Source organism: Lutjanus erythropterus, chromosome 9, assembly GCF_056507025.1.
Source record: "Lutjanus erythropterus isolate fLutEry1 chromosome 9, fLutEry1.hap2, whole genome shotgun sequence".
In the NCBI taxonomy this organism is placed as follows: domain Eukaryota; kingdom Metazoa; phylum Chordata; class Actinopteri; order Lutjaniformes; family Lutjanidae; genus Lutjanus; species Lutjanus erythropterus.
Window position 1 is genome coordinate 24,398,557 of NC_139325.1, and position 20,084 is coordinate 24,418,640.

General features: G+C 41.9%; 1 protein-coding gene across 1 annotated transcript in view; it reads right to left on the reverse strand.

Annotated features, from left to right (window-relative positions):
* efna3b (ephrin-A3b) overlaps nt 1-18,972 on the reverse strand; it is an 81,035-nt gene extending 62,063 nt beyond the window's left edge. Inside the window, exons 1-2 of the mRNA XM_084726782.1 lie at nt 18,477-18,972; nt 18,030-18,268 (exon numbers count right to left, since the gene is read on the reverse strand). Coding sequence (XP_084582908.1) covers nt 18,030-18,139 — 110 coding nt within the window. The 5' untranslated portion in view covers nt 18,140-18,268; nt 18,477-18,972. The remainder of the gene's footprint in view (nt 1-18,029; nt 18,269-18,476) is intronic.
* Between the last annotated feature and the right edge of the window lie 1,112 nt (nt 18,973-20,084).

Here is a 20,084-nt window from a genome sequence, read left to right on the forward strand (position 1 = left end):
TCCCATTCACACTTAGCATTGAGTTAGCATTGACTCCCCACTGAATAGCCTTGTGAAGGCGCAGGGCGATGCTAACCGGGAGGCACTATCGCTAGCCGTCCTGCTCCTTGGCGGAATAGCCGGGGCGGCATTGATATGGTAATGTCAGGGACGTTTCAGGGCCAAAGCTTGGGACCGTGGGCGCGCTGTGATCCTCCAAGCCCAAAAAGGACAGATCTCCAGGGCATTGTGATTTCCCCAGTCAAGGCCCTGAGTGATCAGGATAAGCCCGTCCATGCCGCTTTAGTGCTGTCACTCAGCCGCTATTGTGGTCATGTGAACGGCCATTTTCATCACAATTGACCTCGGTTTTGGCAGTACTGTTCTGCAGGGCCCTCCTTTCTCTATTCTTCGGTGCCCTCCCCTCCTTCCCCTTCGCCCTCCATCAATGAATTTTTTTCTTCTTTCTCTGTCTGGTCTTTCTTGTTGTGTTCTCTTTTCTCTCTCCAGCAATGACAGATATGGCTGATGCGGACTTAAACCGGTCTCTCTGCCTATCCACTCCCATCTCTTGCAGCCCCATATGCTCTAAGAGGACAGTGTCATGGGAGCCTTTGATTATCTGGACTGATACTGTAGAAAATTGCAATGCGTGATGCAATACATATGCTGGGATTTAGTGTTCACCTCAAGGGGGAAAAAAGTGAGCGTGTGTGGTGCAAGTAACAATTTACAACACACACAGGGAGTGGGCGGATGGGTGTCATCATTCCGTTTTATTCAATCACGGTTTAGCAAACATACAAGTGTATGGTGTGTGTGTTTTCCTACATGTTTGCGTGTGGAGGAGTGTGTGTGTTCACTCTTTGCTACACTTTATTTGATCAGGGCTGCAAGAAAATAACAATGTACTCCCTTGAGGAAACTGTGGGAGGTAATGACAGAGATTGTCCCTGTGAAACGAGTTTTCCCTGCACGTGTGTGTGAAAGATTGTGTGTGTGTGCGTATATGTAAGTGGGAAAACAGAGGGGAAAATGGAAAGAGAGGTAGAGGAGGTGGAGAATGAAGAGTATGCATATGTATGGGTCTAATACATGTGGGTAATGTGTGTGGGTGGTATGCTTGTAGGCTGTGGGGCATTCACATGCCGTCTTTCTCACTTTCTTTCACACACACACACACACACACACTCATACACACACATAAATGCACATACTCGGATGGGAGGAGAGTTTTCCTGGCTGCAAAGAACTCTGCTCCATCAACACAACACATCCTATTTCGCAACATCTCCTCCCACATCTCCCTCTCCCTCTCCCCCTCCACCACCTTTATTTCTCCCTCTCCCGGGAAGTGACACAGAATTCTTTTTAACTGCAGTACATTCATTACAACAACCCTGCAACCCCCACATCCTCCATACACTCCCCCTCCACCCCCCTCTATCCTCTCTACGCTCTTTCTCCCTCCCTATAATACAAGTGAAATAAAGACAGTGTACGTATCCACCTCCAGCAGCCGCCCTGCATGGACTTTACACTTTCATTAAAAAACATGATAGTCGGGCAGGAGAAGGAGAAGTTGGCCGAGAGAGATAGTAAACACTCATTCATATGCGGACTTACTACAGCGGTGCTAGCACATTCCTGTGCCTCAAAGCGTAGGAACGGAGAGCAGAGCCTACAGACAGCGTGGGTGTTAGCACTGAGGCCAGCCAGCATCGCTAGCTCTCAGCCATCCTCACTCTATCTCCCTCCATTGACAACCATTGACTCTGCTCAGAGAACGCACACACAGATACAAAGACACAGCTGTCCCTCGTGTGAATGCATAAAAAAATAGAAGCAAACTGCAGATCAAAGGTCAAAAACATGGAGGTGTATATGAAATCATGCACACAGATAGAGGAGCTCACACACACCTCACAGATACTGCTGGATGAGTAGGGAACATAATGTTTACTGCAAGTCAATAGAAATTTGTCAATTGCCATTGCAGGCAATGTTGCAAATCAATGACTAGGACTGCTTTATGGAAGTATTGGATTTTTTTTTGCATAGCTGTTATAAAGTATCTGGATTTGTCAGGTATTTAATCAGCAGATAAGGCAAAACAGAATTTCTCATTAAGTTATTTAATCTATAAATGATTTCTCAATAGAATTTTCTGCAAGTGTAATTATTACAAAGTTCTTGTACACTGGAAAATTCTATCGACAAATGCTCACTGTTGATCTCTTGTACTGACTTTATGAACAATGTTCACACTGAGGGTCTGAAGACTGAAACGTCTTTAATAAAGTGAGCAAAAGTGATGGACCACGTGCATTGTTTTTGGCTCTTTCAACAGAAATTGAGTAAAAAAAAAGTACCATTATGATATCTATATCTATATTACAATTTTAAATGACATTTTAGGTCTTTCTGTTTTTGTTCTTTTTTTGGAACTTTTCAAAAAAAAAAAAAGTCTTTCAATAATGCATGCGAGTCCATCAGTTTCCCAGAGCCCAGGGTGACACCTTCAAATATTTTGTACAGCTGTCAAGCCAAGAGCTGAAACCAAAAGGTATTCCCTTTTGAATGTCATAAAAAAAAGTGATTTTTGCAAATTCTTACATTTAAGAAGCCTCTGTTTGGCATTTTAGGTTGATAAATCTCAAACAGTATATCCCTTTATCACACTAGTTGAAGACTTTTTTTTTTGGTGACTTACTAATCGATAAATCAGCTCATTGTTTCAACCTGCCACATACAGTTAAGGGTGTAACGATTCTCAAAATCCACATTTCGGTTCATACCTTAGTTTTTTCCTTGGGGTTGAATTAAAAACAACAGGAACAATTATATATACATATATATGTATATATATATATATATATATTAAGTCAGTCTGGAATATCAAGAACATAAACAAATATTATACAGGCAGATTAGCTTTATAAATTAACATAAATTACCAAAGTAAAACAAAAACAACAAAAAACATTTTGCTGCATTTTCAGTTTTGGTTTGAGAATCGTAACACTCATACTTACAATATACCATGATAAAAGATTTTATTGATATCACCCACTTCTATTACCAGTTGATGGCAACTAATGAATATCTTTATTATATATTTTTTATTTTTTAATTCATGGGTTAAATGACAAAGCCGACCCCAATTTCCTACAGCCCAAGATGACATCTTAAAATAGCATGTTTTCTCCAAAATCCAAACATATTCAACATAAAATATCACGAAACCGAGAGAAGCAGCAAGTCCTCACACTAGAGACACTTTAACCAAAGAACATTTGGCATTTTGCTCAAAATGATAAATTGATTATTATCATTGTCAATTAATTCTCTGTATTGACATATACATTCGTTGCCTGATAGTTTCAGACCTCACTCAAACACACAGACATACAAATGCCTTAAAAGCATTGAAGAGCTGCAGCATCGTATTGGCATTCAGCACATCACACAAAGTGGTCAAGATGTGAAGCCAGGAGCAGGAATCCCTCGTACAGAGGGATACACACACACCTACACACACTGAGAGCTCATTGTCTGATCTGAAGAGAGACTTGAGAGTAGTACGCTGATGCAGAGGAGGACAATGAAGGGGAGAAGAAGAAGAAGTGATGCCAAGGAGCCGAGCCAACAGGAGAGACTTAGAGGCAGAGGGAGGAAGGGGAGGGCAGAGTGGCAGATACACGGCGAGATGTGAGAGAGAGAGGAGGAACAGGCTGAAACATCCAGGAGAAGAGTGCAGTGTCTGTAGGACGCCATCGATCCGACGCTGACAGAAATAGACAGCCAGACCAGAACCAACAGAGGCGCTCGGAGACACACTGACACACAGCAGTGCTGCTGACCGTTCACACGTCTGAGCAGCAAGAGCCATTCATGCATGGACAAGCAAAACACACTCTTCATCCACACATAAGCAGTCATGTGGACACACACACAAACACATCAGCATTAAAGGCGGAAAAGTGCTATAACAAAAGTAAAATTAGCAGGTTTTCACAGCAACATGGAGAGTTTTTGAGTCGCACTGGCATCAACCAGAACAGCATGCACACGCTGGTCTAAGCTCTGAATTTTCACATTTTTGTTCGTTGCACAGCTTTCTTCTGTGTAACACCGACATCATGTAAGTTGCATTCCTCATGTGCACTGGGCTGCTTTATTTTCCTTTTTATCTTTGTTTGCACCTCATTCCATTAATGCTCCTCTTTTCTTTAGAATTCCTTCACACAGGAAAATTGTATCAAGCACAGTTTACAGTTCTTTTCAGTTCAGCTGGAATTTGAGAAACACTTTGTGCACTTATATTACCATTAATGTAAATATGTGCACTTAAATGAACACACAAACATAAAAGACCCAGCAGGGACTATAAAGACAAACTTCTCCAATCTTTTACCTGAGCTAATGCGAGCCCTCTTCCTATCAGGCATGAAACGTCCCGCAGCAAACAAAATTTATGTGAATAAACATGCAGCATTTCACATAATTTATATTTTATCTTGTTTAAATTGGTAGTTGCATTTGAGGAACAAGACAAAATCTGAGCACAACTGTCAGCAGATTCAGACACACTAAATAACTCATAAAGTCATAAATACATTGTACTACATATAATTGGATATGTGACAATAAAGTTGACCTAACTCATGTACACACATATAACACAGTGATATAGCTCAAATCAAAATCATGGCATTTAAACAAATATTTTTCTGATCTGATCTACTGTATATCACACTGTGAAAAATAATTGACAACTAAGTAGGACTGCAACTAATGATTAGTTTCATTATCGATTAATCTGCTAACTTTTTTCACACAAAAAAGTCAAAAATCGTGAAAAATGCTCATCACAATTTCCAACAGCCCAAAGAGTCGTCTTCATATTATTTCTTTTGTCCACCCAACAGTTCAAATTCCAAAGACTCTTCATTTACTGCAACAAATGGCGAAGAAAAACAGCAAATGTTTATATTTAAGAACCAGTGAATGTTTGACAGTTTTTGCTGGAAAAATGACTGAAATGATTAAATGATCGACAAAATTGTCGGCAACTAATATTCTTTCAAAATAACACATTTTAGAATATTGAATATTTTTGTAAAATCATAACACAATATGATCTCCAGTAAAATTATCTGGTTCTAGACACTCAAATACAAAAATTGCTGCATTTTACATATTTGTAAACTGAATATTTTTGAGCTGTTGCTTTGACAAAACAAGCAATTTCACCTTGGACTCTATGTAGCTGTGATGGACAATTTCTACTATTTTCTAAAATTTTACAGACCAAACTATGGATCAGTAAATTGATAATGTAGAGCATTACTAGTTGCAGCCACTTAAATTAAGAAAAAATGATCAAATATACATAAAATTCTGTCTACAAAATAAACAAAAATTATATTTTCATATCAGTGCACATCAGACAACATATACAGTCAGCTGGTCTAAAATATTAGCCGATACGTCTTACTCTAACAGCCTTGACCTACATGCACGATCCTAAAACCTACATGAAACAGAATACACAAAGGGAGACCAAAACAATCACAATCGAATATAACTCCAAAACTATTTCAGCCTCATGATCATACCACGACCTCTCTGCCAGTGGTTTTTGAATATGCCTGGTACTGACTGACTGGTTTCCACTAACACATCACACTGGTTGAAGGTGACAGTCAGTTATACTGACTGGTTGCTGTCGCCATCAGGAGCAGAGTGCTTGTGTAGCGAACATTTCTGCCTCTCTCTCTGGCCTGGCTGGGACTGATTAAAGCCTTCTGCTGAAACAAGGTCATAATTCACTTAGCCATTTCCCAATTTCCGCATAATTACCCTCCTGCTTCACTAACACTAACACACGCGAACACACACACGTTCGCACCGGCGCTCTGACACAAACACATTTCCTCTCTGATTTGTGTCATTACTGAGAGGAGAGTGGTTAAAAGGTTTCAGAGTTGGCCTCTTAGTGACAGCTTAAATGGATAAAACCTCAATTAAAGACTCTCTCCCTCTCCGCCGCGCTCTCGCTGTGGATGGAATAAGCATAATTCTGTATCCTCTGCAGTTTGGTGAAGTAAGGACCCTGCCTTGCCTGCTTTTTTTTCGTCTCTGCCTGCTAAATCAAACCTTCATAATCAAGACTTTCTCACATCTCCCTATAATTGTTTCTTATGAAAACCTGTTTCAGTGAAGGTACATTCAGAATATAACTGAATAAAACCTTCCTGCATACACGCTCACAATTCTGATCTGAAGTTGTTTACGTCTCGATGAAGCGATAACAATATTCATAATCAAAGCTTCAACAATAAGCATCATTTCTGCCCAGCGAGCAGTGACAATAGACACTTTTCTTGTCAAAGCAGTGGCTCTCCTCCCAGCTGCTCACGGCTGGCGACAGTTGATTCCTGGTGTGTGCGCGTGAGTGTTTTTGATAAAAACAGCCACATTTTCACGTGTGACTGTATTGTCTTTAGGTGGAGGATTCCTAATTGTCATGTCGGTAGAGTTTATTAACGCTAGAGCACTTTGCTCTGTTGTGATCAGGCTCAGCATATGGCCTCAGACTGCCACTACGCTGCTACCATTAGCCACATCACAAACACACCATATGAGCAGCTGGTGTGTGTGCGCGATTGTGTGTGTGCAAGAGCTGACAGTCTACATTATTAGTACCCCCCCAAAGCCCCAAGAGCGCTGGCGAGGAGTAGAGTAGACATCACATAGAGAATACTCACACACACACACACACAGATACATAAAGCGCTTTGAAACAGCTTGTAAACATCACAGCCTTGTTATTAGCACCTGATTACACTGCTGGAGCTTAGGCACCGGCTCAGAGAATAATGTTAATATCAACAACAACATCAAGTGTGTGCGTCTCGGTGTGTATATACTGTATGCGAGTGATTCTGTGTGCTGCTTCCGGCCCATCGCTGTGGGATTTGTTCTCTGTGGACAATTTGTTCAAATTTAACACATGGGTGGGAAAGATAAATTCTTGTTTCGCCCCGCGTTTTTGCCTAAAATCTACAGATAACGAGAGAAGACGGTCATTCAATAATTTGGCTGTCAAGAACAAAAGGGATTCATCCGGACTCAGGCGGCACCGTTTTAACTTAAATCAGCACAAACCCCGCGTGAGTCTTCTGACACGGCACCTCTTTTTATTGCGATGTGATTTCTAAGAATTTATTGCTGAGATCCAAACTGTCCTGTAAGAATCTTTTTAGTGTCACTTTACTGTCACTGCTTAATTTTATTTGTGAGCTCTACATTTCCTTTTTATGCCTTTACATTACTCAAACAGACACTGTCCCTGGATTACCTCCAGGTTATGCAGAAGAGTGAACACAGAAACACCAAACAGCTTAAAATCACCAAAGGAGAAGCCAGTATTGATGTGTCTGACTTTGTGAGAACTCCTGTGTGTTTAAGAGCAATCAAAAGTCTCTAAAAGGACCAGTGTACAGGACTAAGTGACATCTAGCAGTGAGCTTACAAATTGCAAACACTTGGCCTCCCCCTCCTTAAGCATGTAGGAGAACCTGCGGTAGCCAGTTGAGCTGAGAAGCTTGGCGTCTGGGAGATAAAGTTACAGGACAAACTAGTAAAAAAAAGAAAAATGCCCCTGCCCCTGTCTGGAAGTATTCTGGATTTGGTCCAGGTGATAAAGGAGAGCCAGCAAACAGACTACTGATTGGTAAGAGTATAGCATATTGTAATGAGTGTGCAACTTTAGTTGAGTTAGGATGTCAGTGAGTGGCAGAGAGCGATGGTGAATGCGCACTGAGCAAAGGAAAAGGTGAGCGGTGAAGTTGTTTGTTAGGCAGTAAATGTACAGTTTAGGTTTGAGTTTGTCAGTGAATAAAGGCTGCAACTCCTCAAGACCAAAGCAAGGCCCCTGAAAGTGTGTTGTTTCCCAAACTGCTGGAACAGCAACGCTACGATAATCAGTTGTGCTTATACTGAGGTAATATCATCTGTAGTGCGCCGTCATAATAGGCTATACCACGGTAAAATGTCAAGAGAGTATGAAGGCATGAAAAAAGTAGATTCTGCCCGTGCCCTCTGTAGACATAAATGGCTCTTTTTAAGAAAACACAAACATGAAAACATATTTATGGATATCCATTTCAGCTATATTTTGCCAATAAATCCCATAAATCTTATACACTGCACCCTGGACTTTAGCCAACAATGATATAATCCAACAAACATATGGGATATGCATCAGTTAGTGCACAGTCATGTTCACAGTCACATTCGTAGCTGCTCATTCATATTCTGAGTGAACTACAGGGAAGAACAGTGGACACGAAGCCTGTTTATCAAACGGCTAAAATGTTCCCTCTCAAAAGAGGTGATGCCTCATAAATCACGTCAAAAAAGTCAAGTTTGACATTTTGAGAGTACAGAGAGGTGGGGGAGACGCTAGACAAGGTAGAGAGTGCGGATAGTAAAGAGGGAGAATACATTAATAGAAAGGCTGCAGAAAATAAAATAATGCATTTATAGATGGCACACAAGTTCCACCTCTTCTGCTTTTTGTTGAGGTGCAGAGCAGAGTCCCTGCGGCTCCAAAACGTGTAGCAACTGCCGCTGCCAACATGGAAGCAACAGGTACATTAAGCACCGACTGTGGACAGTGAAAAGAATCTGCACCGCATTTGGAGCTCACCCCATTTTCACACCTGTGCACACCTGGCCAGAACACAGGTGTGGCTGTCAGCTTGTCGGTTTTGGAAAGTTACAATAATTGGGCGACTTGGGCTCATCTCGGGCCCAGCACCTGAGAGGAGCTTTTAATCATTTTCAGACTGTCCAGACAGCACTTCTGTGAGAGGATACAGTGGCCTTAACACAAAGAACAGGAGGAAGAGCAATCACTCACACTCTCAGTCACACCTTTGGGTAATTTGGGCTGTCCAATCTAACTGATGGTATGTTGTTGTTAGTGGGTGTAAACTGAAGCAATGGGAAATCCAAACCAGGCAACATATTTATCAACACATCACTGATTAGGACGCCGAACTGGCCCTAAAGTCTCAGTCTCGAGATATACTGATACAGAGATATTTAGTCATCCTTTTAGGCATAAAAATAAAACCCACGTTATCAGCTGTCTTAACAGGGAAAAGTCATCCTGTCTGCTCCAGGATTTAGTTGAGCTGCAGATGCTCAAAGCTGTTAGGAGTTCCCAGCAGGTGGCAAATGATATGATAAACATGCATGCACACTTGGGCATATGTGGAAATATTAAATACAGAACATCTGATTTCAAACAACATGTATAAAGACAGTCAAAGATACTGACTGGATTAAACAGTTTACATTTATTGTGACTGATTTTGTCAGGGATCCAAATATGCCATTCATGCTTTAGTGAAAACAAAGAAATACAGCAATGAATGGGACATAGCAACTGTGAATGCACTGTCTGAACCACAGAGCTCCAATACTACACATTTCCCTGACAGTAGACATAATGAAAAAAAATAAACACATCTAACACAATTTTGTGGTTTTCTGGGATTTGTCATTGTCATGAAACACATAAATCACTGGTCCAAGCATTGAAAAGTAAATTTATCAACACATTTCAAAATGTTCGGCATGCAGTATCCTCGCCAAATGGCACACAGACATGCACAGAGCATAAAAACAGCCTGACAGTAGTGACAAAATATCACATAGTAGGGTTGGGCAATATGTGTACTGTATACCATTGAATGTGTCCACAAGGTGAGATTTGGCAATTCCGTTTCCACCATGGGAGCTATGCTTAGAGCGTCTGGTATATATTCTGGGCAGGCTACGTCCCAAATCAGGGCTGGAGTCTCATGTGATCTTGCAAATCCAGCTGCCTCGCAAGGTAACATGATTTGGGCAGCAGAACTGCTTACCACACTCTCAGGTGACAAGAGAGGGACAGTTGTTGGCAGCAGTGCACCTCTAAGCTAGTTTGCCAGCCACTGCAGAAGAAGAGTTTTACTGTGTTGAGTCTTTTGTTTTTAACTTAAATGTTGTTTCATGTGACACTGTTGTTTTTACAATATCAGAATTTTAGACTTCAATACAATACTAATATTTAAAAAAACAATTCTTGGTGCCTCTTTTGATACCACAACAAAGAGGGAAAAAAAAGTCTGAGGCACACAATATAGGATAGTTTTTTCCTTTTTATTAACAACCTGCTCTAACATTGTCTAGTTTTGCTGCGAGCCAGATTTCAGGCAGGACAATTAAGACTGAACTGAAATGAGGTCTTACATGAGCACTTAGATCTTTTCTTTTTTTTTATCCCTTTCCTTTCCACTGCAATCAGATGTTGGTATTATATATTTTTTTAAACATGCAGCGTGTTAAACAGAGGCAGTGTTAAATTGAGTAATTTCTATATCATGTTTATCCAGGAAAAGCATGTTTTAGCCTTTACTTGTGAATGCAGGTTGTCATACACATCAACACTTCTTAAAATAAATTAGATTTGAGTGACCCATCTAAATATACTTCCGCCCAATCAAACATATCGTTTTGTATTTATGTATTTACTATTTGAGTTTGCGTGAAAATGCATCCGAGATTGAGCATTGACTGAAAAGTCTTCTAGCACACAGCATTCATGTGCAGCTCTTGGCTTGTGAATTCACTGCAGCCCACCACACACCTCCACCTCCCATGAGGTTGACTACCAAAAATACATTCTCAGCTTGTGGGAAACACCAGCAGTGATGCTATTTTCTGTATTTTATTTTATTTTTCCCACTTCGACTTACTGTACAGTACGTCGTCTGGACATTGTTGTGAATGCGAGTCCACATTGAAACTCTGATGATTAACTTAAAAAGTGGATGTTGTCTCATTGCCAGAATGCCTCAATCGTGCTCTGAGGTAAGCGTGTTTTTAGTTCAGGACAACCATTCAGAGTGATTTCTCGCGATTACTTTGAAAGGATTGATAAATACAGCCTGCAAAGCATCTGTGCAATCCACTGAGAACGCAGCATGCAATAAGCAGTCACGTAAATCAATACTAATCCTGACCAGGCATTTATACCTAAAGACCTTTACTTTGTGGCAGACTTGATCAGAATTGCTCAACTAAGCCTGACTCTCATGTAAGCTTGGTCTTAGCAGAACTGCATCTCTAAAATCCTGAAGAACCGGCTTCCTATGACTCCAAACCATTAGAGTGTCCAGTTAGCGTTTGATTCAAGACTGAGCAAGCACGAACGCTGAACATCAATACTCCATTTTCACAGCAATGCTTCCGATTAGTCGATCATGTAAGCGAGACAACGTTTGAGGAAATGAAAGAGCCAATCAAGAGACGTAGAAAAAACGGGGTGGGCTCAATATTTCAGGCTTGTCTTTCTCTCAAGATCAATGTGTGGGTGTGTGTGTGTGTACATTTATCTGCAGGGTGTGTGTTTGAGGTGGCTTTGGTCAAAATCTCAAATGCGTGTGAGAGGAGGGAGAAGCTGCGAGAAGGAAAGAGAAGAAAAAGTGTGGGCGAGGTGAGCTGAGGTGAGGTGAAGGAAAACCAGAACTCAAAGAAAAACATATTTCGTAGTTAGCTCTGCACTCTCAGAAATAATGATGCTGACTAGAAAAAAAAACTATAAAGGGTTCTTTAGTTTGTTCCCACAGGAGAACCCTTTTTTGTTCCTGGTAGAAACTTTTATAAAAGGTTCCACTCGGAACCCTTTAAGAGTGTTCTACCTAAACCCAACATCAAGGGTTATACCTAGAACGATCTGTGAAAGGTTTCACCCAGAACCCCTTATAAGAGTTCTTTGTTATATTCCAAGGATTTTATCTAGAATACACACAGGGGTTCTACAGAGAACCCTCTTATAATTCGAGGGGTATCGAGAGCCCATGAAGAAGGTTCTACCTATAACCCAACATAAAGGTTTCACCCCATGAGAGGTTCTACAGAGAACCCTTCTACAGTAAAATTCACCCAAAACCATCTCAGAACCATTCTACCTTTAAGGGTGCTATCAAGAAGATGCAGAGGATGCTCTACAGAGAACCTTTTTATATTCTTAGGCTTTTATCTAGAACACAATCAAGGGGTTCTACAGAGACCCTTGCTATATACCAAGGTTTCTATCTAGAACAACCTTAAGGGGTTTTACAGAGAACTTTTTTATATTCCAAGGGTTTCATCCAGAATCCACTTAGGGGGTTCTACAGAGAACCCTTTTATGATAAGGTACAAAGAACATTTGATGAAAAACTTCTTCGAGGATCCTTGACAATCCTCGACAACCCTTCCAAAAAGATAGCTTGTGAGTCTAAGAGCTCCATTAAGAACGCTTTTCATCAAAAGAACCCTTTTCTTCAAGAATGCGTTCTTCAGAAGCAAATGGTTCTGGCTAGAACCTCAGCCCTTCAGGGAAAACCCTTCTGGGACCCTTATTTCTAAGAGCGTAGGGAGATTTAGTCCAAGTTAATTTGACAGAGTCTCACAACAGTCACATTAAACCACACAGCTCCCAAAATACCTCCACCCCAAGAGTGCTTTCCCATCAGGCGATCGGAGGATGAGGGAAGAAGAACAGAGAGGTAGGAGCACTCCTGAAATCTAGCTCATCCCCAAAGAGATAAAAAAGATAAAGGACGAGAAAATACTTCATTTCTTATCCTTTCTTGTACATGTCCCTTATTACTTGGCTCACCTAGCAGACAATACCTGTCCAATCAGAAAAATTTATTTACTCCTCCTACACACGCACGTACAGAGAGAGACGGAGAAGACCACTGGATCTTATTATGCAAACAGTAGTCATCCATCACACAGGTGTTCCCTATTGCTTTTAATTAATGACGTCTCTGTGCGAGCGTCTGCACACCACACACACACTCTCACAACCACACAGAATCCATTCACCTGTACACTATGTGGCCTTATTATTTGTTACTAATGAACAGTCTGATCACTGTGTCTATATAACTGTTATGATGATCACTGAGCCTGTGTGTGCTTCTTTTTCTCTGTGTGTGCACGTGCATGTGCGCAAATACACATCACAGTGGTGGCTGACATACGTAGCGGTAGCGCAATCGTCTATGATGGATGGATTGTACACACATACGCACATGCATACACACGCGCAGGCGGGCCATGCACCCTGTGATAGTGAGTGAGTAATACTCTCCTTTGTGCACATATTCATAAATGTAAATGTTGTTGTCCTAAGTGGGGCTGGGAGACAGATAGGTTTGTGTTGCTGTCAAGGGGATGGTTGATTGGCCTGCTTAATCCTCTCGTCTGTGTCTGCGTTTCCCTCTCTCGTGCACACGCGCACACACACACACAAACCGGGTCTCCGTCTTAGTGTCTACACTGTTAGAAATAAAGGCGCTAACTAGAACTATAAAGGGTTCTTCAGCTTGTCCAAATAAAGAACGCTTCTACAGAGAGAAGGGAGTTCTACAGAGAATCGTTTTATATTGCAGTGGTTTTATCTAGAACCCACCTGGGGTTTCTAATGAAAACCATTTTATATTCCAAGGGTTTTATCTACAATGCAAACAGGGAGTTCTACCGCGAACCCTTTTATAGTCCAAGGGTTTTATCTAAAACTGATCTGGGCGTTCTTCTCGGAACACCTTTTACAGTATGGTACAAAGAACTATTTTAAAAAAGAGTTCTTTCAATAATTCTCAAGAACTCTTTCTTCCAAAAAGTGTTCTTTGGATAGAAAGGTTTCTTAACGGAACCCTTAGTCTTATAAAGAATGCCATGAGGAACCCTCACTTCAGAAAATGGTAGTTCGGAAGCCAGGGCTTCTGGGTAGAACCTCAGCACTTCAGGAAGAACCCTTTCAAAACCCTTGTTTCTAGGAGGGTACTGTGATAACTAAGCATGTGTGTATCAGGGCAATGGCCAAGCGTTATTATCATTATTATGATGACCCTCTTCCCTGCGCTCTATTATAATTCAACACAAAATCCATCTGTATTCCTCCTGACATGCTCTCTCCTCTAACCAGTCCCATAGTATTTCTCCCTCTCACTGTCTCTCTCTTCTCATATTCTTGCATTATTTCTCTCCCGCCCTCCGTGACGTGTCTCTGCACACTCTGACGAGCTGGATGAATATAAAACAAGTTCCACCTCGGCATCGATTACCACACGTACGCATGTGCATTTATATGAGAGGCAAATTCTGCTTGCGATAGCTGGCTTCATTCCAGTGGCATGCGTTGAGAGGTGACAGTGTCATTGATACACACACACATGCAAACACACACACATACGCAAGCTGCTGTCTAGAAATGTGTTTGTTTATGCGAAACCTAATCGCTTTCGAAATATACAACTGATAAATTAAGAGATATCACCAGATATCTATTATGCAAACCAGTTAACTGCTGTGTTATTAGATTACACACATACACATGTATATGCACGCACACACACTCACACTCACAGCGGTGGTTAATTGCCAGGTGGTGGAAGATAATGTGTGATTTAACGGACTGATGGATTTGTTTTTGTTTCGGTCACCCATCAATGAACAGAGACATCTGTAACAGGGCAAATACACACACATACACTAGTTTTCACACACACACACAAGCGCACACCATTATACACACACACTCATGCCCAGGGATATCAGTGACAAGTGACTGATAGGCAGTGGCAACAGCCTTTGTGCAAGACGCACACGCAGGAAATGATCCATCTTCTCGAAGTTAAAAAAAAGTATACAGCAGGGACGTGTGAGTGTGTTTGTGTAGATATATGCACATGTACAGTTACAAGCATGCATGTGTGCGTGTGTGCATGCGTGTGTGTGAAGGAATTAATCCTTGGTAACGGTTTCAGCCTGTCTTTTGTGGTTGATGAGTGGCTTGGGGGTCAGGAGCTGGTTGAGAAACTGCAGGGTCCTGAGGCTTTACAATGTGTTTACCACTCAAACTGACAGCTATACTACAGCTTATTATTGGCCTTCTAAACCTCCACACTGCACTGTGAGTTAGAGAAACTCCAGAGAGGCCGATTGCCAACGGCTAAAGGCACGCCAGCCAACCCTACAAATGCTGAATGTTGTGGTGTTTGAGTGTAGAGATTAAAATAAATGCAGGAAATGGGATCTGTGCCGTTGGAAAATGGCTCAGAAGCGTATGACAGGGTAGATTAGACAGGTTATCCTGCAGTGTATCTGCCTTTTGTGTGCCGCTGTCCGTGGCCCCTTTGTCTCCTAATTCAATAACTAGGCTGAATTGAAAAAGTTATCCCCACTCACTGCTCACACATTGTCATTGTGCATGTGTGAACTGGGAAAGAGAGAAGGAGGGAGAGATGGGAAGATCAGGGATGAGGCAGGTCCACTGAGATGCACTGTTCTTTAATTAACCACAGTCTTTTATAAAAGACACACACACACTAAGGCTCACACACTGCAGGGGCTAAGAATATTCTGCCGCTGGGATGGAAACCGTATTGGCAGTGAACGTGTGCAGAGGAAGGAGAGACTGCGGGGCTCTGCAGCACTCAGGTCCTGGACAGTCAGGTTAAAGGTTAGGCTGCTCCAGACTGCTTCAGTCCTCCCACTGCTTTGTCTGAAAAATCAGCTACACCTTTTTGTTTAGTTAACGGCAAACAGTCTGAATATACGGCAAAAAGCGGCTGACGGATCGCTTAATTAAGTATACATTTTACCAAGGTTAAAACTGCTCATGTTACCTCGAGCTGATTGCACCAAGAGGTCCAGGGTTCACTTCTTCTCCTTCCCTGTATGCCTTCAAGCGCTTTTTCCACATTTTTATCTAAATCAACTTCTGTCTCTGATATGAAAACCGAAGGTGGAATTTCATTAGCATTTATTATCAAATTATTACAGAGCAAAAAAAGTATATAAGTTGAAAATGAGCACCGTCCATACTGAGAGTTGCAGAAAAATATCAGGGAACGAAATATTAGTTTCTGTAAAAAACAAAAAAGCGCGGCAACAATTTTCTCACATAGAGGAAAACTAATATTGTTTACAGTATTGCACCACAACCAATGACCTTATGTTTTCCACTCCTATTACTTTATGCAGTACTTCATGTATGGTAATTCTGTTGTGAGGCATAAATTCACTTGCCCCTCATAGTTTTATTCTACACTGTAAACTAAAATCATTGGCCTAGAGTTACTGTTGGCGGACAGAATCATTGCAAAAACAACAGTGTATTTTCTGAGTTTTCATATTGTTTACGTCTTTAATAAGCGCGGTTGTAAAATGTGAGTCGCCGTGTGTCTGAGTGCTTGTCTTAGGAGCCCAGTAAATTTTGCTGGAGAGGTAAATACCACAAACTGAGATGTTTGGAGAGCTGAAATACAGCTTAGACATAGACAGGATTCACTGCAAGATGGAGAGCGAAAAGGAAGGTGTGTGTTAAAATGTGACATGCGCTATCGTGCACCTCTGAGACCTAAAATTTAGGTTGATTGGTGCATAAATTTGAGACGACACTGAGAAAATCTAAATACATTAGATCACATAACGTTGCATATTGCTCACAATGCCAATATTTAATGTCAAATTTTGCATTCATTTGGAAATTTGCGACATTTTATATGCATATTCTGGGCAGCTGAGAAAGCGCGTGTGAATTTAACTAATGAATCGTGGACATAAAGATTAGGACATGTTGAGACACAGCTAGCACAACCTATACTTACTAGATTTTACTGTGAATTGCAGGAAGAGAGATCAGCCTACAGTGTGTTGCTGCTGCAGACTGACGCTACATTCTTTAAGGATCCAGCAGCAGCAGCAGCAGAGCCATGGACTCACAAGGACAGTATCAAAAAGGAAGCTTTTCAAAAAAAGAGAAGGGGAAAAAAGAAGCTTTTTCACTTGAATCAAGATAGGGGCGAGGAGTGAGGGATTAGGAGGATAACAAAAAGGCCAACGGACTGAGTGTAAACAAGAAAGGGGGTTAGAGAGGGATAGAAGGAGAGAGCAAGTTGGAGAGGGAGCGAGAAGGAGGAGAGATTGAATAGTGACACTGCTCCAACACAATGGGGTCAGGATGAAGAAGTGCTCCTAATTGAACCAGATAGAGGAGAAGACAGAGAAGAGGAGAGCCACATGACGGAGGAAAGGAAGGCGAGAGAATCACATGTGATTCTCTCCTTCCTTTTCTTTCTACTCCATCATCCACCATGCATGGCTGAAGGTGGAGGACAGGGGACAGAAAAAGGATGGAGGTAACTGAATGAATAATAAAATGCACAGACTGTCGATGGACTGAAAAACATAGGACGGCATTTAACGATTATTTTCATTACTGATTAATCTATAGATTATTTCGTTTGCTGTTTGGTCCATAAAAGTGTTGCTCATTGTTTTCCAAATATCTAGTTTTGTCCACAACCCAAAGATATTCAGTTTCCTGTCACAAAGAACTAAAGAAATGAGACAATATTCATATTTGAGAGACTGAAATCTGAGAATTTAGACATTTTTTGTTTAAAAAAAAGCACACACAAAATGATGAATGCATTATCAAAATAGTTGGCAATAAACTTAATTTTTCATTGCAGCTCTAGAGGAACAGAAACTAGATATGTCTGACTGATTGTGGAGATAAAGGTGTTGAAAAGATTACTTGAAGCCACCTTGACTGCACAGTAGGGGTCTGACAGAGCAGTGTGAGCCTCAAAAATAGCTTTACCATACTGGGAGGAACATGAGAGGCCTGTTTAAACATTTTTTTTGTGTGTGGATCTAAATCATTTCCTCCTCTTAAAACATAAGGGAATGTGGCTGCTATTGTCCTGATAAAGACACAATCAAGCAAAGCTGAAAGCAGAAATAAACCACTGAAGAATTCAAAGTGTGATGGTGTGAAGCTGACAGCCCAGGGAGTGCAAATCAGGACATTTTCCTTCCCTTTTCCCAGGTGCAGGATAGAGAGATCAAAAGAAATGGCACACACACACACACACACACACTTACACACACTGATTAACATGAGCAGTACTGGGGGGTCTTACTGTATGTTGGAGCTGTTCCAGTACACAGAATGCCTGTTGGCTGACACCTGGAGCAGGTCCGCCCAGGTGAGACTCGTTAGCACCCAGAGAGACAGCGCTACCAGAGCCATGCTCCCGGCTCCTCTCTCGGCCTCCGTCCCTCCTTTCGGTCTCTCCGTCCGGCGGCGGCGGCGGCCACTCTCTCGGTCCCTTCACCCCACCTTCACCAAACAACGCGACTCAAACATCCCAGCAAATGCCTAACAGACGGGGGAAGAGGGGGAAACAAAAGCTTCATGCATGCATACAAAACGGTGCAAAGACTTTAAAGAGCTGCTCTGGTTAATAACTGTTATAAAAGTCTATTGTGGTGAACCCCACTCCTTCCCTCCCTCCCCCAACAAATCCTTCAAATGAGGGGGGTTTTGTGGAAGTCCTTAAGAGCGGGGTCCTCTCTTTTCTTCTCACCGGGAACTGCTGCTTCTGAGCCCGTCGGAGGAGTGTGGGAGGCCGGTATCGGGTCCAAGCGGGAGGTCGGTCTTCCTCCGGGCATGAAACGCTCCTGGGAAAGAGTTGTGCGGCGTGAAAAAGGCTTAAAGAAGGAAAATTAAGGGTGCAAAAAATAATATCAAGCAAGTCCTCTTCTTTCTTTTTTTTTAACTGTTGGTCTTATCTGCGTTGCAACTGCAGTTTCTTTTTTCCTTCCAAGGCTCCAAAAAAAAAAAAGATGCAGAGAAAGCTTTCTGTCGCCGGGGCTGCTGATGCTCTGTACCCGCTGCAAACAATTCAACCAGCCAGTTTCATTAGGTCTTCAAGACTCTATCCGACAACCATCGTTTACGGTGAGCAACCTGCCCACCCGTCTCTCTCTCCTCCTCTCTCTTTCTCTCCTCCTTCTCCTCTCTTCTGTTTGGTAGGCAGCGCTCGTTCACTTTCTAACTCCACCCCCCTGCGAGCGACAAAAGCGCATTCCTCCTCCTTCAATCCTGTGGCCGAGTCACATCAGGCATCACCGCTGCGACTGCGACTTCAAGTTTTTCCTGTCAACTGTTCGACCTCCACCGCCGGTGTAAAAGTAGAAAGCTCTGAATCCCCCCCCCCCCCTCTCTCTCTGCCAGATATACGTCTGCAGCCACCATCTGCAGTCTATTTTTCAAACCCCCCACACTCCTCCCCAGCCACACGCACACACACTTTCTCTCTCTCTCACACACACACACTTTTGCATTTTTATTACAAAGACTAAAATACACCCATAGACTCACGCACACACACACATCCCGCTGGCTTGGGTCCCCAGACGCTGTAAATCAGTCTAATACAACACTATTATCATGCACAATCCTCTTATAGCTGCTGCAGTACATTAACACGCAGGCTCGGTCTCTCACGTAATCTCCATCCACCATAAAGAAAATATACTTCATGTTACATTATAGTTGGACGTGTTCGCAGTAGTGATTCCACTTTAAAGGGACAGTTCAACCCCTAAGTCAAAAATACATATTTTTCCTCTCAGTGCTATTTATCCATCTGGACTGTTTTGGTGTGAGTTGCCAAGGTTTGGGGATATCAGCCGTAGAGATGTCTGCCGTGTCTCAAATATAATGGAACTAGATGGCACTCAGCTTTGCGGTGCTCAAAGTGACAAAAAATACTTTTGTCACAGGAAAGATTTGGAAAATAGGTGCAAACATACTGGATGAAAACTGATGAAAATGCGGTGGGCGTCGAAACGTTCGTCATTCAGTAAAACTTTGTCGCCTTAGTCTGTTGTGCACCAGTATGTTTGGACCTATTTTTCAAATCTTTCCTGTGACAAGAACGTCCTGCCCTCAAGAGCACCAGACAGGCCTGCAGTTTCTTGTGAGTCGATTGAAGCACATTTAAATTCATCTGAACAAAAAAATATGTTTAAAAAACTCAACAAAAATGTCCAAATCCTTCTCATCCCAGCTCATTGACTACCAGCTACTTTGTCACACCCTGTGGCATCTCATGCTGGTACACAACGTACCCTTTAGCAGCTGTATGAGATGCTGCCAGAAAGCCTTTTTAACACGCGGTTAACATTGT